Source organism: Sus scrofa, chromosome 2 (genome assembly GCF_000003025.6).
Source record: "Sus scrofa isolate TJ Tabasco breed Duroc chromosome 2, Sscrofa11.1, whole genome shotgun sequence".
NCBI classification, from domain to species: domain Eukaryota; kingdom Metazoa; phylum Chordata; class Mammalia; order Artiodactyla; family Suidae; genus Sus; species Sus scrofa.
The window spans coordinates 58,723,725-58,745,891 of NC_010444.4; the positions used below are offsets into that span (position 1 = coordinate 58,723,725).

General features: G+C 50.0%; 1 protein-coding gene across 2 annotated transcripts; it reads left to right on the forward strand.

Annotated features, from left to right (window-relative positions):
• On the forward strand, positions 5,014 to 21,215 carry TMEM161A (transmembrane protein 161A). Of its 2 annotated transcripts, XM_021083443.1 has the most exons (12): positions 5,014 to 5,125; positions 8,808 to 8,911; positions 9,792 to 9,872; positions 10,248 to 10,345; positions 10,461 to 10,617; positions 11,523 to 11,674; positions 17,832 to 17,892; positions 17,991 to 18,134; positions 18,238 to 18,351; positions 18,502 to 18,676; positions 18,804 to 18,900; positions 19,076 to 21,214. In XM_021083443.1, exons 1-12 carry the CDS (start codon positions 5,123 to 5,125, stop codon positions 19,327 to 19,329), a joined length of 1,440 nt encoding a protein of 479 aa, XP_020939102.1. In that variant the 5' UTR covers positions 5,014 to 5,122; the 3' UTR covers positions 19,330 to 21,214. The 2 variants fall into 2 exon arrangements, with proteins under 2 accessions (XP_020939102.1, XP_020939101.1); XM_021083442.1 differs by having other exon boundaries at positions 5,077 to 5,125; positions 10,248 to 10,617; positions 19,076 to 21,215.

The following is a 22,167-nucleotide window of genomic DNA, read 5'->3' on the forward strand; positions in this document are numbered from 1 at the left end:
AATATGAAAAAACATGTGCTGTTGGTATCAGCATTCATAAGATTTGTGTCCCTTTCTCCGCCCTGCCCCCATCATTCTACAATGGTCCAAAGCTGATTGGTCCAGCTTGGCTGGGGGCAAGTGAGTCAGCTTGATCAATAATTTCAAGATCTTGGTCCCCTCTTGTCACCCCAGCACTTTTTCAATAAATCCAATGCCTTGCCATCCACCATTAGCCCACAGAGACCTGGACGTGGAGACAGAAGCAAAATGTGTACAGGCTTCAAGATCAATCACCCCCTGGGAGTTCCCATTCTGGCTCACCAGGTTATGAATCTGGCTAGTAACCATGAGGTTGCAGGTTCGATCCCCAGTCTCGCTCATCGGGTTAAGGATCAAGTGTTGCCATGAGCTATGGTGTAGATCACAAATGGGGCTCAGATCTTGCTTTGCTGTGGCTGTGGTGTAGGCTGGCAGCTGTAGCACTGATTTGACCCCCTAGCCTGGGAAGCTCCATATGCCGCAGGTGCAGTCTTAAAAGCAAAAAAAAAAAAAAAAAAGCAGGAGGCCAAGGGGGTGGCAGAGGGACATCCCAGGGTATGTTGTTCAGAGGTGCAGCCACCAGGACCTGCAGATGGCTCAGATATAGGGGTAAAGGGAAGAGGGCCTCAAGGGCAACTCACAGCCCCTCTTGCCCAGGGAAGCCTGCAGAGAATGCAGAGCATGGGGTGAACCGAAGGCCCCTGTGGAGTGTTTCAGTTAGGCTGGAGAGCTTTGTCACCCGATTAGACTCATATACGAAATCCTCCCCACCTGCATCCTTCTCTCCCTTCCCACCCTCAGAGGAGGGGTGAGCCCCTGTCTCCACCCCAACCCATGACAGTGGACTCTGGGGACTCTGGGGATCTGGCCAAGCACACAGCCCCTGCCACCCCAACAGCACCATCACTGCATGCACCATGGCCACCACGGTCATGCAAATTTCCCCACCTGGGTTACCCTTCTGGGGAGCCCCTTCCTCTGGTCACAAGGACCCTGGCCATCCACATGAGGTGGATGGACTGCCCACCTGGTGTTCCCCCACAGTGTCATAGTCACAGCTCCCCATCCAACCAGACACAAGACCAGAGACTTGGGAGGATGAGAGAGGCCAAAGCAGCCAGTCCTCTGGGGGACACTGAGGCATGGCCAGAGAGGGCCTCTTTTCAGCCTCTGAGAGATCTTACTCCCATGGTGGATAAAAATATGAGCCAGTCCCTGAAGCCAGCCCACAGGCCAAGTGTAGAGTTGCATAAAAATGTGGGCTGCTTTCAAAGCCTGGAGGGCCAATAGGTATGCTTCTACTGCTTCATCTCTGGGAGGCTGCACTCTCACCACCTGCCGTTAGGTGGATCCCAAAGGTGCACTTTGGACTTTAAACTCCTTAAAATTTTAAAATAAAGGGGAAATAAGTAAACAAACAAATAAATAGAATGTATCTTGGCTTCTAGGGAGTCCACCCCACGTTTTCAGTCTCTGAGCCTGAGGAACCAAAAAGGGCTGTATCACATGTCATGGGTGTGTGATTATACAAATATGGCTTGGGGTGTCTTGGACCATAAGGGAACCGTGGGTATGCTACCAGGTTCTGGAAAGGCCTCGGGGTCCAGACCCTAGTTTTCCTGGCTGGGGTGGGGGGTGGTAAGAAAGGAGGATTGTGTGGAAGTCACCTACTGCCAGTCTCTCTCAGGACACCATAGTGGATATTAACTAGGGCCAGCGTAACCATCAGTGGGGTCCCAAGTGTCCTAGGAGATTGGTGCCTGGTTGGAAACAATGTAGGCAGCATGGCCTGGGTACAAACACAATGGTGGAAGTTGGAGAGCTGAGAGATGCATTTTTGAGAGAAATAAATAAAGATGATGCAACACTGTGAGAGTGTAGACCTTAGTGTAGTCAGAGATTGTGAGTCGTTGGTATAGGCAGACATATGGGATTGCCAGTGAGGATCAGGGAAAATGGAATACCCAGCATAGAACAGAGAATTTGGATTCACCCAGTGGAAAACAGACAATGAAGAATGTCCAGCAGAGTTCCCGTTGTGGCTCAGCGGAAACGCATCTGACTAGCATCCATGAGGACACAGGTTCCATCCCTGGTTTTGCTCAGTGGGTTAAAGGATTTGGTGTTGCCCTGAGCCATGGTGTAGGTCACAGATGCAGCTCAGATCTGGCGTTGCTGTGGCTGTGGCGTAGGCCAGTGGCTACAGATCCCGATTCAACCCCTAGCCCAGGGAACTCCATATGCCACAGGGACAGCCCTAAAAAAGACAAATAAAATAAAGTAAAATAAAATAAAATAAAATATGGAAACCTTAAAAAAAAAACACACACCAAAGAATGCGTAAAAAAAGAATGTCCAATGGAGAACAGACAACATGAATATCCAGTGTAGAATAGAAGGTGAGAAACAATCAATGTAGAACCAGAACTGAGATGCTGAGCAAAGAATAAAGGATGTGGGACATCGACCAAGAGAAGACTTTGGCATTTGCTGTGCATGAGATGGGAGCTGTGGATGGTTATGAGCAAGGGAGGGACATAGTCTGGCTTAAATGTTAATGGGTGACCTCAAATGGCTAGGGGAAAACAGTGGACTGTGGGGATGGGGCGAGAATGGGAAATGGAAGCCACAGAAGACCAGGCAAGAAGAGACTGAAGGTCGGAGATGATGGAGGCCGGACTGGGTGGAGGCTGTGTAGGAAGCGAGGCTGGATAGGACAATGGTTACACTTGGAAGGTGAAGCCATCAGGAGAGTCTAACAGATCAGGCATAGATTGTGAGTGAGACTTCAAGGCCAACTTCAGAGTTTGAGTATAAACACCTGGGCCAGGGGCAGAGCTGCCTTTTCTGCAATGGGGAGGCTGCAGAGGGAAGATGCAGAGCTCCTGGGGTCCAAGTGTGTGTCAGCTCCCATGACTCAAGACATGGGGCTGCTGTGCCACCTGGACTCATAAACCCTACGTCCAGGGGCAAAGTCAGGGTTCAAAGGAGAGCCTTGGGCCTCTCAGAGCCTCAGTGTCTTCATCAATTTAATGGAGACAATCATCCCACCACTCTAATCTGCTGGAGGGAGCACTTGAGTGAGCTCTGCCCTCAGCCTGGCACATAGTGGGCCTGCAGATAATGACCCTACTCTTTTTTTTCTTGGTCCTCTTTTTCTGAAACCCTCCTCCAAACTTCAGTTTCCCTGGGGCCCATCTGGATGTTGTAGTCCTGAGGGGCATCTCACCATCCCCATGTAGGTCCTGGGAAATCCCAGTGACCCTCACTACCACTGTCACCCATGCTCTCTCAGGCCAACACACTGAGTCCAGAGGACCAAAGTCACAAAGAGCAAATCTCCTGCAAACAGACACGCACATGTGCTAATAAACAAGACAAAAACACCCACAGAGACAAGGCAATCAACAATACAGGATCTACTCACAGGCCCCATAAAGACTCTCAGACATTTTTTTTTTTTTTGTCTTTTTGCCTTTTTCCAGTGCCACTTCCCACGGTAGATAGAGGTTCCCAGGCTAGGGGTCTAATTGGAGCTGTAGCCACTGGCCTACACCACAGTCACAGCAACGCAGGATCTGAGCTGCACCTGCGACCTGCACCACAGCTCATGGCAACGCCGGATCCTTAACCCACTGAGCAAGGCCAGGGATTGAACCTGCAACCTCATGGTTCCTAGTCGGATTCGTTAACCACTGTGCCACAATGGGAACACAAAGACTCTCAGACATTTAGTCAAACGCATACAATATGTCCAGATTTGGAGTTCCCATCATGGCTTAGTGGTTAATGAATCCGACTAGGAACCATGAGGTTGTGGGTTTGATCCCTGGCCTTGATCAGTGGGTTAAGGATCCGGCGTAGCCATGAGCTGTGGTATAGCTTGTAGACGCAGCTCAGATCTGGCATTGCTGTGGTTCTGGTGTAGGCAGGCGTCTACAGCTCCGATTAGACCCCTAGCCTGGGAACCTCCATATGCCACGAGAGCAGCCCCAGAAAAGACAAAAAATAAATAAATAAATAAATAAATTTTTGTTAATTGGCTGCACCCAAGTCATATAGTTTCCTGAGCCAGGGATCAAACCTGAGCCACAGCAGTAACCAGAGCCACAGCAGTGACAATGCCAGATCTTTAACCCTCTGAGCCACCTGGAAACTCCAGTTTTCTGTTACATGAGCCAAAATTTTCCCTTTTGCTGGAGACTTTTTAAGTTGGATTTTTTCTTCCCCCTTGAAACCAGAGTTCTGGCTGATGGAAATGAAAAAGGCTTTTGCCAGGTGAAAAACAATGAGAAAGGAGCCACTCCAAGATGGAAGATGGCATTTACAGAGGACTGGAGATGTGAGAAAGCATAGATGGTGGCTAGCTGTATTATCTGCATGTAATAGCGTTGGCAGTAGATTGCAGGCAGGCAGAGGGGTCTGAATTCAGTTTGAACAACTGGGAGTCTATTCAGTGGGAGCCACCGAATTCTTTTTTCTTTTTTAACAGCTGAGCCTGAGGCATATGGAAGTTTCCAGGTTGGGGGTCTATTCAGAGCTGCTGCAGTTGGGGGCCTGTGCCACAGCAAGGGTGGAGTCCTAGCCACGTCTGCGACTTGTCAGTAGCTTGCGGCAACGGGCAAGGATCCTAAACCCACTGAGTGAGGCAAGGGATCAAAGCTCCATCCTCAGGGACACTATGCTGGGTTCTTAAGCCACAGAGCCACAACTGGAACTCTTTTTTTTTTTTTTTTTTTTGCCACCAGATGTTCTTAATCAAGGGAGTTCTGCAGTACGTGGGTAAATGAGTGTATTCGCCTCAGACTTGCTAAATACGTGCAGGTGAGGAAATTGAGTTTTAGAGACAGCGGCCACACAGGGGTCGCAGAGACAGTCTGGACTCAACCTCTGCCTAAGCTCACCGAGCGCCTTCGAACTACAACTTCCGACATGCAACGCGAGCGACTCCTTGTCCCTAGTGATTTGCCCCGGCTCCAAGCGTGATGATTGGTTGGATGGGCTGCTTGTCATACCAAAGTAGTGTTCTGAATGGCCGAGTTCCGCAAGGAGCTCGGAGCTTCAGGCCCGTGGGTCCCAGCACCGCGCTCCCGCCGGCAACATGGTGAGCCGGCATCTCCTAGCATGGGGGGCGCCCTGAGGGCCTGGGATTCCGCCAAGGGGATCCCGGGAGACATTGAGGAGACGGGGAACCTTTTGTGGGGGTTGAGTGCTTTGAGGAACTCTGGGTCGCGCTGAGGGCCATGTGTCCCTCTTTGGAGTCAGGATCTCGCTACGGGACCTATGAAGGGTTCGGGGATTGTGCAAGGAGACTTGAAGGCTCTGAGCAATTCTGGGCTTCTGACGAGTCCCTGGGGGGGCCCTCTAGGAGACTGGTTCTGCTGAGGGTTCGTCCATGGAAGGTACTGGGGATCTGAACACATTCAGAGCCCCTCGAGGGAGATCTTGGGTCCTGCTGGGCCCACTCTGGGGATGTTGTCCTGTGGGAGCTGTGGGGGCCGCGCTGACAGGGTCCATCGGGGGTACCTACTCGTATGAGGTGTGCAGAAGGACCAGGGAGAATCCTTAGAGGAGGGGGCCATGACAAGGGGCTCTGGCTTCAGAGTAGGTGAGGATCCCAGAATTGGAGACATCACATTTGAAACCCTCAGGTCTCACGCAGTTCTGGGTCCAACCCATTGCGTTTATTCTTCAAGCTTAGCCTGGCCCCTGTGGGCTGGGCTGGTGCCAGAAGAGGGAGGAACCGCCCCCCCCCCCAACCTCCCCGCCCCAACCCCGAGTTTGGACTGGACAGAGGGAAAGATAGGCTGGAGGGGTGGGAAGGCAGCTTCATCTTGGTTGGGTTGGGGGTGGGCGTCCCAGAGAAGGGACGTTTTAGGTGGGTCTGAAGTAAGAGCATTGATGGAACTGGTTGATGAAAATGGATGATGTTCCAGGCCTGGGTTCTGGACGCTGTGAACGGTGAGAGGAAGGGCTCTCAGAAACGGAATGGAGGAAAGTCACATTGATGTTACTTGGCAAGATTCTGGGATCATAGGTCCATTGAAGGGGCTTTAAACAGGGAAGGGACATGGGCTGATGGGAGGTTCCAGAGATTTTTGGAGATCTGCAGAGCGTGGACCCAAGACTGGAGGCTAATGGGGGTGGCCCTGGATAGACCTCTGGAGCCTAGGTGGAGGAATGAATGCCTGCCTTCCCCCTTCCCTTCTCATACTCCTTCATCCTAACATCCATCCTTCTGAAGCCTCTACTTCTCCCTCCTTTTTCTCCCTCTCCTTCCTACCGTCCTTCCTCTCCTAGGTATTGGGACCGCAGTTTGAACCATAGGTCTCCTCCTTGGGAAGGTGTCGGAGAGTAATGGGGTCAGTGATGGAGAACTGGGGGCCCTGGAGGGCCTCTGAGGGGGGCTGCTGGGGGTTGGGGGAGAGCGCAGGGCAATGAGGCAGGGTGGTCCTGAGCTGGGTCCGCGGGGCCTTGAGGGCTGAGGAGCGGAGTTGGACATTTACTATGAGACTGGGAAGGACCTGGGCTGCCTGGAGGAGCCCACAGTCATGCCCACGGGAGTGATGGGTGGGTGCTGGGGCCTCCGGGGAAGGGGCTGGAGGAGGCATGGTCTTCCAGCTCAGCAGAGAGGTCTGAACTGGAGGTGCTGTTGGGCTGGAGTCGTGCTGGGCTGGGTCGGTGGTGAAAACCCTGCCAAGGCACAGGTCACAAGAGAGAGGCACCTGGAGAGCAGCTGGTGGGTTTCCGGGGGCGGGGGAGGGGAGAGTAGAGGAGGGGTCCTAAGAGGAAGGGCGGGGCCACTTAGAAGGTCCTCCCACTGGGCTTGGAGGGGCCCAACCTCCATTAGTGCTATTGGTCATTAATGGCTGCTAGCCAGTCTGCACTTGGATGGGAGGGAGGCTGAGTAGAGGTCAGAAAGATGACAGCCCAGCCTCCTTACTGGAAAAATGATCCCGTTCTCAGTTTACAAGTCATAGGCAGAGCGAAAATATCCTTCTAGTCAGTTATTTTAACGATAGATTGATTTCTCAGCAGTCATTCTGAATTACAGCGCTAGGCCTGAGAGCCCTAGAGCTTTTCTTTTTTTTTTCGTTTTTTTTTAGGGCGGCATCTGCACATTTGGAAGTTCCCAGGCTAGGGGTTGAATCAGAGCTGCAGCTGCTGACCTACACCACAGCCACAGCAACACGGGATCCGAGCCGCATCTGCGATCTACACCAAAGCTCAGGACAACGCTGGATCTGTAACCCACTGAGCAGGGCCAGGGATTGAACCCACATCCTCATGGTTGGGTTCATAACTACTGAGCCACACCGGGGAACTCCAAGCTTTTCCTATTAAAGTTAGCTTATTTTTGACTGATTAAAGGATAATCTTAATAATTAGTTTTAATATTAACGTAATCTTTATTTCATTTTAGTTGTTAATTATAATGCCACAATACTAGCAGACAGCCCTCTTGAGCGCTTAATATTATGTAATTACTGATAGTAAATCGATATTTACTGCATTTAAGCAGGAAAACCCAGCTTAAGTTTCAGACTGATTTTGACAAACATTTCTTCTAAAACGTTTTTGGTTTTTTTTGTTTGTTTGTTTTTTGTCTTTTCTAGGGCCGCTCCTGCGGCATATGGAGGTTCCCAGGCTAGGGGTCTAATCGGAGCTGCAGCTGCTGGCCTACACCAGAGCCACAGCAACATGGGATCCGAGCCATGTCTGCGACCTACACCACAGCTCACGGCAACGCCGGATCCTTAACCCACTGAGCAAGGCCAGGGATGGAACCTGCAACCTCATGGTTCCTAGTCGGATTTGTTAACCACTGCGCCACGACGGGAACTCCTCTAAAATGTTTTAAAATAAGCACATGGGGGAGTTGTTGTGGCTCAGCGGTAACGAACCCGACTAGTATTCATGAGGATGTAAGTTCAATCCCTGGCCCCATTCAGTGAGTTGAGGACGGATGTTGCCTTGAGCTTCGGAATAGGCGTAGGTCGTTGGGATCCCGTGTTGCTGTGGCTGTGGGTAGGCTGGCAGCTGCTGCTCCAATTTGACCCCTAGCCTGGCAACTTCTGTATGCTGCCAGTGTGACCCTAAAAAGCAAAAGCAAAGAAAAAGAATTCCTGATTTTAAAAAGTCATACCACTCAAATATGTAAGTCTTTGTCCTGAAACAGGTAGTGGGCCAGAGACAGCTTTCCTCGTTGGTTGATTATAGAGGAAGGGAGAGGGAGAGAGGGTGATTTAAATTATCAAAGGTAATTAAAATGAGAAAGACTTGGGGGTCGGAGCACCAGGGTGACTGCTGAAGCTGGAAGCTCACCTGAGACATTGTTGGTGCGTGGGTGGGACAGTGGGGTAAGAGCGGCTTTCACTGAATATGCCCTGCTTCTGGTAGGTGCAGAAGGTGGTCTTGAGAGGACATGAAGCAAAATAGGATCCCCTCATTCCAGATGAAGAAACTGAGGCTTGGGGAGTCTTTAAATCCTTGGGGAGACTTTAAATCCTTAGCAGAGGCAGAAAGTGAGCCCCAGTCTCTGCTCCAACGTATGCTCCCCTCCACCCTACAGCCCAGCCAGGTGGTGGGGACCCGCGCTTTGCTGGGGCTCCCAGGGTTGGGTCTGAGCCCACCCCAGAACCACTCCCCAAGCTGCAGCAGGAGCCAGGGAGGGCCTCCCTCCCCCATCTGGCCCCAGCGTCTCTATAAATAGCCGGGGTTCCAACGGCCGGCTTGAGCTTGTGACCCTCTGGCCGGCACTGCCCTTCATGTCTCCTCCCCTGCAGGCGGTCCTTGGAGTGCAGCTGGTGGTGACGCTGCTCACCGCCACCCTCATGCACAGGCTGGCCCCACACTGCTCCTTCGCGCGCTGGCTGCTCTGCAATGGCAGGTGAGCCACACCTCCTTCCTGAATAGTGGGAGGAGCCCCAAGAGCCCCGCCCTCCCTGGGTTTCCGAAGCCCCACCTCACGCCCTGGCTGGGGAGTTTTGTTTTGTTTTGTTTTTTTTGTCTTTTTGCTATTTCTTGGGCCGCCCCTGCGGCATATGGAGGTTCCCAGGCTAGGGGTCGAATCGGAGCCATAGCCACCGGCCTACACCAGAGCCACAGCAACGCGGGATCCGAGCCGCGTCTGCAACCTACACCACAGCTCACGGCAACGCCGGATCGTTAACCCACTGAGCAAGGGCAGGGACCGAACCCGCAACCTCATGGTTCTTAGTCGGATTCGTTAACCACTGCGCCACAACGGGAACTCCGAGTTTTGTTTTTTTTAAAAAAACAACTTTATTGAAATATAATCAGTAAAACAGTAATCTGCAAATATTTGAGGTACACAGTTGGATCGATTTTGACAGATTGTAACAGCGCCGAGACGATCTCCACACTCGGAAGAGCAGCTGCTTCCCCCACTCCTGCGCCTCTTCCTACTCTGGCTGTAGATTTGTTTCCTGAAACTCTTTTGGTCCTGGTTTGGGTCTCAGACCCTTTCTGAGAGTCTGGTGGAAATTGTGAATTCTCTCTCCAGCACAATGCACACACCGGTTCCACCTAGAGAGTTAGCCAGCAGATTCTGAGGTGTCTAGGACCCTTGTGACACACCCCTAACCAACCCCCGGCCACCTCCCTGGCCTTCCATGGTCTTTACCCATCCTGTCCCCCGGCTTTTTTGGGGCCAGGCTTCCCACTGACTACAGTTCCAAGTTTTGAGGTTCACTGCTTTGATTCTCCCCCTTCCCCAAGTTTCCCTGACTGCCTGTCTCTGTCCTCAGTCTCTTCCGATACAAGCACCCTTCCGAGGAAGAACTTCGGGCCCTGGCAGGGAAGCAGAGACCCAGAGGCAGGAAGGAGCGGTAAGTGAACCCCCAAGCTCAGGTGAGGGGCTCCCTTCCTTGGGAGGCCATGAGGGCACAGGGACTGCCCTGCCCGCTTCCAGGTGCTGCTCTGTGCATAGAAAAATCAGGGATGCCCCAGGCTGAGGAGATGGTCACTGTCACTCATTGGTTGGCATCTAACGCTTTTTGGAAGTCAGCCCCGTGGGTGGATGTTGGCCATATCTGGGCCTGCAGAGAACGCCCAGGTTGGGGGAGAAGGTACCTTCTAGGCCAGCTCCTCCTGTGCTCTGAAGGTGACACTGTAGAGCCTCCCAGGCTGGGGAGGGCTGTCGTGGCTCACTGGGGAGGGAAGAACAGAGGATGCTGCTCTGACATGTCCCCCCTTCTCCCCAGATGGGCCAATGGCTACAGTGAGGAGAAGCCGTTATCTGTGCCTCGAGACACCCCATTCCAGCTGGAGACCTGCCCCCTCACAGCTGTTGATGCCCTTGGTAACAACCCAGCTGGGTCCCCAACTCCTCTCCCTTGACCCACATCCTGGTGGGGTTGGTGGGAGGAGCATCCCAAGCAGGCTAAGCTGGGGACTGAGCTACATGCTCCCCGCAGTCCTGCGCTTCTTCCTGGAGTACCAGTGGTTTGTGGACTTTGCGGTGTACTCGGGTGGCGTGTACCTCTTTACAGAGGCCTACTACTACATGCTGGGCCCGGCCAAGGAGACCAACATTGCAGTGTTCTGGTGCCTGCTCACCATCGCCTTCTCTATGTATCCTCCCTCTGGGCTCCCCAGGTAGGGGAGGCAGTGGCATGTGGAAGCTGGACCCGAGGTTCCTTGTCTCCCCTAAATTGGTGTATCAGTTATCAACTGCTGTGCCATCAACTCCCCCAAAACTCCATGGGGGTCAAGCAGTTGCTCTTTTGTTTTCCTGGGCTGGGCTCATCTGGGTTGCCTCATCTCTGCTCCACATGGGCCTACCTTCCAGCAGGCTAGAGCAAGCTTCCTTGCCACAGTGGCCAGGAAGGAAAAGGGATGCTGTCGGTCTCCTGAGGCTTTGCCTGCTCCATCCCTGTCCATTCTCCAGATCAAAGCAAGTTAGCAGGCCAGCACAGATGGAGGGACTGGCAAGGGACTCCCCCTCTGCAATTTTTTAAGCTGTACAGAGAGAGCAGAGGCAAAATTGACTTTGAGGACCCAAGTCAGACAAAATGTTCTTGTGGAATGGGAAGCCCATCTTGGAGCCCACACTGATTCCTGAAAGCGCCAAGAGTCTTTTTCAGAGACTCAGATTGGTAGATTGGAGCTATAGCCTTGTTATCTCTGATAGCCTCTCAGAGGAATGGGAAACTTATGAGCTATGAATGCAGGAAGGAGGCTCAGTGGGTCAGGGGGGCTTGACCTGAAGAGACAGTGTTAGTGGCCATTCCTAACTGACCACAGGCCGTGTGATGAAGCCAAGCGGAAGGGCTGGCTCAGGCCCGCCCACATGCCACTGACACAGGTCCAACAGCAGTGAGCCTTGTGTCCTGGGCTTGCCCAGGGGCTCTTGATCACTCTCCTGCTCCCTGGGACTTCAATCCTGAACTTCCACATCCGTGCTCTGGAGTTTGGGGGACCCTGAATGGGGGAAGGGCCACCACAGGCACTGGAGGCCTCCTTAGCCCTGCCCGCAGCAAGGTGTTCCTGACGGTGACCCGGCTGTACTTCAGTGCAGAAGAGGGAGGCGAGCGCTCCGTCTGCCTCACCTTCGCCTTTCTGTTTCTGCTCCTGGCCATGCTGGTGCAGGTGGTGCGGGAGGAGACACTCGAGCTGGGCCTGGAGCCAGGTACGTGCAGTCTGGGGCCTGGGGGCGCCACCTCCATCACTCCCTTGTGTGAACTGACAAAGGTGGGGTTTAAGTGGCTTTTCTACCTGCACGCAGTTGGTGAAGGAAGGGACCCCTGGGGGCCTGAACAGTCTCCATGGGTGCTTGCTACCCTAGATGCCCCTTTGGGCTTTGAGGACAAGAGGATATCCTGTCTCACTGTCTCTGATAGATGCCTGTGGCTGTAACTTCACCTGGGCACTTCTGTTTCCCTCCAATCTGTCCTCTACCCAGTGGCCACAGTGACTTACTATTTATTTATTCTAAAAATTGGGGGGAGGAGTTCCCTTTGAAGCTCAGAGGGTTAAGCCCCTGACTAGTATGTGGGTCCGATCCCTGGTCTCACTCAGTGGGTTAAGGATCCAGCATTGCCACAGGCTGTGGGGAAGGTCTGGAGATGCAGCTCAGATCCTGCGTTGCTGTGGCTGTGGTATAGGCTGGCAGCTGCATCTCCGATTCAACCCCTCGCCTGGGAACTTCCTTATGCTGCAGGTGTGCCTTAAAAAGAAAAGAAAAAAAAAATTGGGGGAAGGAAATAGATAAACGGTATAAAATTCATAAACTACAGGAGGTTATAGAGTGAAAATCACCCTTCCACACTGGTTGTCCTTTGCAAAGGAAACCTAGGGCACCAGATTCCCATATTCACATAAAATAGTAGTGTACATGGCTCTACATTCTGCTTTTTCCCTTAAAAATAATTAATATTGGAGTTCCCGTCATGGTGCAGCAGAAACAAATCCGACTAGGAACCATGAGGTTGTGGGTTCCATTCTTGGCCTCGCTCAGTGGGTCACGGATCTGGTGTTGCTGTGAGCTGTGGTGTAGGTTGCAGACATGGCTTGGATCTGGCATTGCTGTGGCTCTGGCGTAGGCTGGCAGTTACAGCTCCAATTAGACCCCTAGACTGGGAACCTCCATATGTCATGAGTGTGGCCCTAACAAGCCAAAATAATAATAATAATAATAATAATAATAATAATAATAATAAATATTATTATTATAGTAAGTGAAGTAAGTCGGAGAAAGACAAGTATGTGATATCACTTATATAAGTGGTATAAGTAGAATCTAAATAAATGATATAAATGAACTTATTTACAAAACAGAAATACTCACAGACATAGAAAACAAACTTATGGTTACCAAAGGGGGTGGTAGGGGTGGGGGAGAGATAAATTAGAAGTTTGGGATTAACATATACACATTACTATGTATAAAATTGATAGGAGCTCCCATCATGGCACAGCAGAAACGAATCCAGCTAGGAACCATGAGGTTGCATGTTAGATCCCTGGCCTCACTCAGTGGGTTAAGGATCTGGCATTGCTGTGAGCTGTGGTGTAGGTCATAGATGCGGCTCAGATCTGATGTTGCTATGGCTGTGGTGTAGGCCAGCAGCTATAGCTCGATTGGACCCCTAGCCTGGGAACCTCCATATGCCATGGGTGCAGCCCTAAAAAGCACAAAAAAATAAAATGAATAAAATAAATAAAATTGATAAACAACAAGGACCTACTGTATAGCACAAGGAACTACATTCACTATCTTGTAATAACATGTAATGGAAAAGAATCTGAAAAAGAACATGTGTTTGTGTGTGTGTAACTGGATCACTTTGCTGTATACCTGAAACTAACACAACACTGTAAATTAACCATACTTCAATTTAAAAAAATATTGGAGGTTGTCCCTATATGCTACTATATACAGTAACAGTATGTTACAGTAACATAGTAACAGTAACTTGATACTACATTTTGTAACAGCTATACAATATTTCACTTTATGGATTTTTTTTGTTATTATTTAACCAGGCCCCAATTTATGGACTTAAGTCTTTCTGCTATTAAATGTTGTTACACCAAACCATGTTGTTATACAGTGTTGTACAAGAACAGACTTGTGTCTGTGACTCTGTGCAAGAAAGTACATTTTAATAATGTTGCAGAATTGCCCTTCAGGAAGATATGTATAAACATCTTCTCCAATGTATTTCTTCAGACTTTTTCATCTTGAGTAATGTGATGAATGAAAATATAAGTGAGGTTGAGCATCTTTTCATATGTTAAAGAGCCATTTCTATTTCCTTTCTGGAAAAGGTTTGTTCTTTTGCTCAGTTTTCTACTAGGTTATTGACTATCTTACTGATTTGCAGTTCTTTATATATTAAGGAATTTAGCTTCTGTGTGTGATAGGAGTTGTAAATATTTTTTCTTAGTTTCCCATTTTTCTTTTGACTTTCTCTACTTTTTTTTTTTTTAAATGTCTGCACCTGTGGCCTATGGAAGTTCCCAGGTTTGGGGTCAAATCAGAGCTGTAGCTGCTGGCCTACACTGCAGTCATGGCAATGTCAGATCCTTTAACCCACTGAGTGAGGCCAGGGACCAAACTTGCATCCTCATGGATACTAGCCGGGTTCTTTTTTTTTTTGGCTTTTTAGGGCTGCACCTGCTGCATATGGAGGTTCCCAGTCTGGGGGTCCAATTGTAGCTACCGCTACCAGCCTACACCACAGCCACAGCAACGCAGGATCTGAGCTGCATCTGCGACCTACACCACAGCTCATGGCAACACCACCAGATCCTTAACCCGCTGAGGGAGGCCAGGGATAAAACCCAAAACCTCAAGGTTCCTAGTCAGATTTGTTTCTGCTGTGCCATGATGGGAACTCCCGACCCCCACATATTCTTGATTAACATATATTCCCTGCCTCTATGTGTCCAATAAATTCAAATCTCCATCTTTTCTAACTTTTTTTCCCCAACATATCCCTCTGGGTTGGTGGAAGTCTTAATTTCTCCAGGTAGTTCTGTCAGTGTTTTCTTTATATATTTTAAGGCTAAATGACAAGGTGTTTTACAAGTTTAAAATTGTTACATCTTCCTGGCAGATCAGCCATTTTTTCATGATGTATTGACCCTTTTTGAGTCTTAAATAATGCTTCCATCTTAGTTCAGTTTGGTATTAATATCATCTTTCCAGTTCCTTCCTTCCTTTTTAATTTTTTTTTCTTTTTTGGCCACTTTACAGCATATGGAATTCCTGGGCCAGGATCAGATCAGAGCTGCAGTTGCAACCTATGCCTATTCAACAGTGGCAACATTGGAGCCTTTAACCCACTGTGTTGGACCAGGGATCGAACCTGCATCCTTGTGCTGCACAAATGCTGCTGATCCCATTGTGCCACAGCAGGAACTCTGTTCCTCCTTTTTTCTTTTCAAACCCAAATGCTCATAGATACTAGTTCTTCACCTGCTGAGCCACAACTGGAACTCACTTCTTTTTTTATTTTAATTAAAAACAATTTTTTTTAAGGGCCATGCCCACAGCATATGGAAGTTCCTAGGCTAGGGGTCAAATGGGAGCTATAGCTGCTGGCCTACACCACAGCCACAGCATTGCAGGATTCAAGCCGCATCTGCACCTGGCCTACATCACAGCTCACAGCAACATGGAATGCCCAACTTCCTTTCTTTTTAAAATTGAGATATAATTGAAGTTCCCACTATGTCACAATGCGTTAAGAATCTGTAGTGGCTTGGATCTCTGTGGAGGTACAGGTTTGATGCCTGGTCCACTGCAGTGGGTTAAATGATCTGGCATTGCTGTGGCATATGGATTCAATACCTGGCCCAGGAACTTCCATGTGGCATGGGGTGCGGCCATTTTAAAAAATTTGATTTATAATTGACATATAACATTACTAGTTTCAAGTGTGTAACTAGATTCAATATTTGTGTATATTGGAAAATGCTCACAATAAGTCTAGTTAACATCCATTACAGCATAGTTACAATTTTTTTTTCTTGCGATAAGAACTTTTAACATCTACTCTCTTAGCAACTTTCAAATATACAGGAATTTTCTTGTGGTGCAGCAGGTTAAGGATCTGGTGTCATCATTGCAACAGCTTGGGTCATTGCTGTGACTCGGTTTGATCCTTAGCCTGGGAGTTCCCATTGTGGCTCAGTGGGTTAAGGACTCAACATAGTCTCCATGAGAACTTGGAGTTCGATCCCTGGCCTCACTCAGTGGGTTAAGGATTCAGCATTGCTACAAGCTGCCAGCAGATATGGCTTGGATTGGATGTTGCCATGGCTGTGGCATAGGCCTCAGTTGCAGCTCTGATTCGACCCCTAGCCCGGGAGCTTCCATATGCTGCAGGTGTGGCTGTTAAAAAAAAGAAAAATATGGAGTTCCCGTCATGGTGCAGCAGAAACAAATCCGACTAGGAACCGTGAGGTTGGGGGTTTGATCCCTGGCCTCGCTCAGTGGGTTAAGGATCTGGCGTTGCCGTGAGCTGTGGTATAGGTTGCAGACACAGCTCAGATCTGGCATTGCTGTGGCTGTGGCATAGGCCGGCTGTAGCTCCGATTAGACCCCTAGCCTGGGAACCTCCACATGCCTCGGGTGCAGCCCTGAAAAGACAAAAGACCAAAAAAAAAAAAAAAAAAAAAAAAAAGAAAGAAAGAAAGAAAAAAGAAAAATACAGCATTACCTTTCTTTTGATTAGCATTTGTTACATATACATATATATTTATTTATTTCAACATCCCTTTACTTTTACCCTTCTAGTGACCTCATGTTGAGGTATGTCTACTTTAAACAACACATATACAGATATTTTCAATTGACTTGACAGTCTGTATCATTTAATTGCAAAGTTTAATCCACTTACATTTATTATGATTTCTGACATATTTGCCTTGTTTTTACTATTTTACATTTTCACTTTGTATTTGTTCCTTTTCTGTTGTTGCTGTTGACAGTGACTGCCAGCTCAGTTGTCCTCTGTTTTAGGTGATCTGTTATAACTTCTGACTGCTTTGTGATCTCTTAGTTTTTGGTATTCTGCAGTTTCACCACAGTGTGTCTAGGTATGGTTTTCTTCGTATTTATCTGGTTTTATATATTCGGTGTGTATCATCCATTCTGCAGACTTCTCAATCGTTCTCTTCCAATATCTCTTCTCTTTCATTCTTTTTCTTCTCTTCCTTTGGGGCTTTGACTTATAATGGACTTTCTATGCTATCCTCCTTATTTCTTTTTTTTTTTTAGTTTATTTTTTATCTTCCTTTCTTTTCTTTTCTTTTCTTTCTTTCTTTCTTTTTCTTTTTCTTTTTTTCTTTTTTATTTTTTTTATTTTTTTTGGTCTTTTCAGGGCTGCAACTGCAGCATATGGAGGTTCCCAGGCTAGGGGTCTAATTGGAACTGTTGCTGCTGGCCTACACCACAGCCACAGCAACTCGGGATCCAAGCCACATCTGCAACCTACACCACAGCTCATGGCAACACCAGATCCTTAACCCACTGAGCGAGGCCAGGGATCAAACCAGCAACCTCATGGTTCCTAGTCGGATTCCTTCCCGCTGTGCCATGATGGGAACTCCATCTTCCTTATTTCTTAATCTTCCTCCATATTTCCCACCGTCTTATTTTTCTGAGTTGGAACCCTAGTGATTTCTTCAGATCCAATTCATTAGTTCCTCCTTTGGCTGTTTCTAATATGCTTTTTAACAATCTATCACTTCAATAATTATATTTTCCCTTCAAAAGGACTTAATTGATTCCTTTGCAAATCCATCTGGTCATCTGAGGTAGTCTCATGTCACCTGATCTGCGATTCTACTTTTATTTGCCTCAGTCATTTCACACAGAATTTGATAATGCTGATTTCTGAAATCCTTGGGATCTACACTTTTTTTTTTTCTTTCTGTTGACTCGCCTTTATGGTGATTTGTCTCCTTGTGTGTTTGGTGATTTTGGCTGTGAGCTCAAATTTATTTGCTTTTACTCCATGGAAAATGTGGGGGCCTGAACTGAGAATTGTTTCTAGGACTTTAGTTTTCTCCTGGAATCCTCCAGCTTCCAGGAAGCTCAGACTCAGTGCCCTCCACCCCCATGTCCCCCAGTCCAGTCAATGGTGTCTGCCTAGCACATTCTGAGCTGCACATAATTGGACAACAAAATTGTCCTCATGCTTGTCACAGGGCCTGGCTGAAGCTAGTACATTCCTACCTGGGGAGCAAAAGGCTGTCTTGGGCGGGGTGTGGACAGAGTGGGCTCTGAGGCCCCAGGGGTCTACCGGACACCATCCTTTCTTTGTTTTTCCCAGGCCTGGACAGTATGACCCAGAACTTGGAGCCACTACTGAAGACACAAGACTGGGACTGGGCGTGAGTCCTGAGAAAGGAGGGGGGACAAGGCAGGCTGCTACTTGCAGGCATGATGCTGACCTGCCAAAGGGACCCCCTGACCTTTCTCTTTTCTCCAGTCTCCCGCTGGTCAAGCTGGTCATCCGGGTGGGGCTGGCGGCGGTAGGCTCCATGCTGGGCGCCTTCCTCACCTTCCCAGGCCTGCGTCTGGCCCAGACCCACCATGATGCGCTCACCATGTCAGAAGACCGGCCCATGCTGCAGTTACGTGGGGCATCGGGTGGGTGAGGGGTTAGGGAGCCTAGGGGGAGGGGCTGGGGGGATGGTGGGTACCCATGCCCACGCTCTCTGCACCCTTGCCCCCAGGCTCCTCCTGCACACCAGCTTCCTGTCCCCCCTGTTCGTCCTGTGGTTCTGGACCAAGCCCATTGCGCGGGACTTCCTGCACCAGGCGCCCTTTGGGAGCACTACGGTCTCTCTGTGCGTACGGGGTGGCGCTGGGAGGCAGGGCAGTTGGGGTCCCCCCCGGGGTACTCCAGTCTCTGAGGCTAAGGGAGGAGCCGTGCGTCCTGGGGGAGGATCCTGAGGGGGAGAGCAACCTCACTAGCCCCCTGGCTCCTCTCGGCACAGGCTGTCGGACTCGGCTTTTGACTCGCTGCGCCTCTGGGTGCTGGTGGCACTGTGCTTGCTGCGGCTAGCAGTGACCCGTCCCCACCTGCAGGCCTACCTGTGCCTGGCCAAGTCGCGCGTGGAGCAGCTGCGGCGGGAGGCTGGCCGCATCGAGGCCCGCGAGATCCAGCGGCGGGTATCGGCGGCACCCCGGACAGGGAGGAGGGAATCCTGGGCTCTGGGCAGGGCTCCCGGTCCCTCGGGGGTGGGGTCACCCGGACTCCGGAGGTCCCTGGCTGCAGCCACTGCTACCTGCCCACCAGGTGGTGCGGGTGTACTGCTACGTGACGGTTGTGAGTCTGCAGTACCTGACGCCGCTCATCCTCACCCTCAACTGCACGCTGCTGCTCAAGACGCTGGGTGAGAAGAACCTGCCTGGGCGGGGGCGGAGCCTTGGGTGGGGCTCGAAGGGCGTGGGTGGGGCCCGAAGGGGCAGGGGCGGGGCCTGGGGCTGGCGGGTGAGGATCAGTACAGGTGGGAGTCTCTGTGGCCTGAACCTCCACGCATTACTCCCTCCATCCTCCTCCTCTCGCAGGTGGCTACTCCTGGGGTCTGGGCCCGGTCCCCTCGCTGTCTCCTACCCCATCCTCAGCCCGCGATGGCCCGGTTGGCCCGGAGGAGGACGAGGTCCAGCAAACTGCTGCCCTGATCGCTGGGGCCCTGGGCAGCCTGCTCACGCCCCTCTTCCTCCGTGGCGTCCTCGCCTTCCTCATCTGGTGGATCGCCGCCTGCCAACTGCTCTCCAGCCTCTTTGGCCTGTACTTCCACCAGCACCTGGCGGGCTCCTAGCCGTCTGCAGATACTCCTGAGGTCCCAAGCTCTGGTCCTGGGCCAGCGGGACATGGGCCGCCCCCTCAGTGTCCCCAGGAGCAAGGCGGCCCTGGGAGTCTCTGCTGTGCTAGCTGTGCCACTCCCCTTCACCGCAGTGCCTGATTCTGTACCCCAGCCCCCTTGGACCTCGAGCTTCTGCCTCAAAACTGACTCCCCAGGCCCAGCTGCAGAGGGTCCCGTGGCCAGCTATTGTTCCCAGATTGCATGTGCCCAGTTTGCAGGGTGGTAAGGGTTGGGGGAGGGGGACACTCTTCTAAACAAATAAAGGAGCAAGCTGCTTTTTACAAAAAGGATTCAGGAGTTCCCCGTCGTGGCTCAGTGGTTAACAAACCTGACTAGCATTCATGAGAATGTGGGTTGGATCCCTGGTCCTGCTCAGTGGGTTAAGGATCCAGCATTGCTGTGAGCTGTAGTGTAGGTCACAGATGTGGCTCAGATCCCGTGTTGCTGAGGCTGTGGCTGTGGCTTAGGCTGGGAGCTACAGCTCCAATTCCACCCCTAGCCTGGGAAGCTCCATAAGTGGCCCTAAAAAGACAAAAGACCAAAAAAAAAAAAAGGTTCAAATGGTTTGGGAGGCAGCTTCCCATAGGCTCTCGGGTCACCTGAGTGCACAGAGGTGGGGGATTGGGACTTCAGTGTTGAGTGATGGGGATGATGGAGGGTGAGCGTAGCAAAGGCCTGGGAGGAAGAAGGGAGGAGAGAAGAAAAGGGGGTGAGAAGAAATGTACAAAAAGTGAGAAGTGAGAGAAACACCTGGCAAGGGAAGTTGAAGTTGGTGAGCCTATGATGCAGGGCAGGAGGCCATGGTGGCTACAGACCTCTTCCACTGATATAGGGGGGCTGCTCTTTTATTTATTTAGTCATTTTAGCAGTGCTTGCAGCATATGGAAATTCCCAGGCCACAGGAGTGGCCTAAACCACTGCAGTGATAACACTGGTTCCTTAATCCTTAACCTGCTGCACCACAAGAGCACTTTCATATCAAGGTCACACACAGCCAATGGGCCCATCATTGAGTCCATGGTGACCCAGGGAAGGAGCAAGTGCGGCCATCACTGACTCTGGCATTTTCCTGTAGCTGTGGCCACCTAGTGGGAAACTGATGTGTGTGCATGTGTGTGTGTATTCTAACCTACACGTTTTTAAACCAAATCCAGCTGACAGAAATTTTTTTTTTCTTTTTCCTTTTTTTTTTTTTTTTTTTTCAGAGCTGCACCCATGGCATGTGGAAGTTCCTGGGCTAGGATTTGAATTGAAGCTGCAGCTGCCGGCCTACGCCACAGCCACAGCAATACCAGATCTAAGCGTTATCAGCATTGTGGCAATGCTGGATCCTTAACCCACTGAGTGAGGCCAGGGATTGAACCTGCATCCTCATGGATACTAGTTAGGTTCTTAACCTGCTGAGCCACAATAGGAATTCCCAGCTGAGTAAATTTTAAAGATCAATGATTCATGAATCGGGCTGTATGCAATCTAACAGATAGAAAGGAATTCCTGATGAGTTGTATACAATGAAAGACTTTATAAGGCAGAAGGAAGCAGGAACAAGGAAGTTATACTAGCAGAAAGCAGACTGGCTGTGGCAAGGTCACTGTCCTTCAGGGGATGGCAGAGTATCTCAGGTAGATGACCTCACTAGTGCTGATCAGGCCATTTCTGATTGACTGGTTTCAAAGTCTATTACTGGGAGAGCTCAAACTGTAATTAAGCCTTGGTTTGGTGACATGGGCCTTAACATAAGTGACTCCACTTTGAGCTTGTTGTTCTTTTTCAAAATGTAAATTATGTGATCTTTTAGCATGTGTAAACTGTATACTAAGAATAAAAAAGATAAAGTGTTCCCTTGTGGTGCAGTGGGTTAAGTGTCTGGGGCTGTCACTGCAGTGGCTCCAGTTGCTGCTATGGTATAGGTTTGATCCCTGGCTCAGGAACCTCCATGTGCTACTAGTGCAGCCAAAAGAAAAAGAAAAAGATAAGGTGTAGGAGTTCCCACTGTGGCACAAAGGAAATGAATTCCACTAGTATCCCTGAGGATGTGGGTTCAATTCCTGGCCTCAACGCCGGCTGAGGATCCAACGTTGCCTTGAACTGTGGTATAGGTCACAGATGTGGCTTGGATCCTGCATTGCTGTGGCTGTGGTGCAGGCCGGCAACTGCAGCTCTGATTTGACCCCTAGCCTGGGAACCTCCACATGCTTTGGGTACAGCCCAAAACAAAAACAAAAACAAAACAAAACAAAAACAAGAAGCCATTTCCCTCCCCAGGGTGAAAGCCAAGGGCTTAAGTGATAGGCCCTGGGGCTCAGGTGGCTGCCCGGGGGGCACACATGACCCAACTCAGGCCTTTCACTTTGCTTCAGGTCCCTCCCCTGTCACCTGAGAAGAGAGGCTCCCTCACCAACCTCTGTCCCAAGCCCATCTGCCCCACTGGTTTGTATATCTTAACCACCACCAATGGAGCATGGTTCCACTTAGGAAAGTGAGGTTATAACTAGACACCCAAAGAAAGCACTAGCAGCTCCAAGAATGGGAGTTGGGGGTGGGGGAACACAAGGAATGCAGTTTTCCTGGTGGCTGGACAGGTGTTTAACCTTTGAAACTGTGCTCCTGTTATGTGGATAAACATGAAGTATGTTAAAAAACAAGGCTTATGGCAAACTAAATGCATCATCTTATGTTGATCCTTTTCTTTCTTTCTTTCTTCCTTTCTTTCTTCCTTTCTTTCTTTCTTTCTTTCTTTCTTTTTTTTTTTTTTTGTCTTTTGAGGGCTGCACCTTGGCATATGGAGGTTCC

Bases quoted from the DNA above. Each gene is read 5' to 3' on its own strand.
- TMEM161A (XM_021083442.1), top strand. The intron at 11,675-17,831 runs GTACGTGCAGTC...TGTTTTTCCCAG, and splicing joins CGAGCTGGGCCTGGAGCCAG to GCCTGGACAGTATGACCCAG. The intron at 18,352-18,501 runs GTGCGTACGGGG...CTCTCGGCACAG, and splicing joins GGGAGCACTACGGTCTCTCT to GCTGTCGGACTCGGCTTTTG.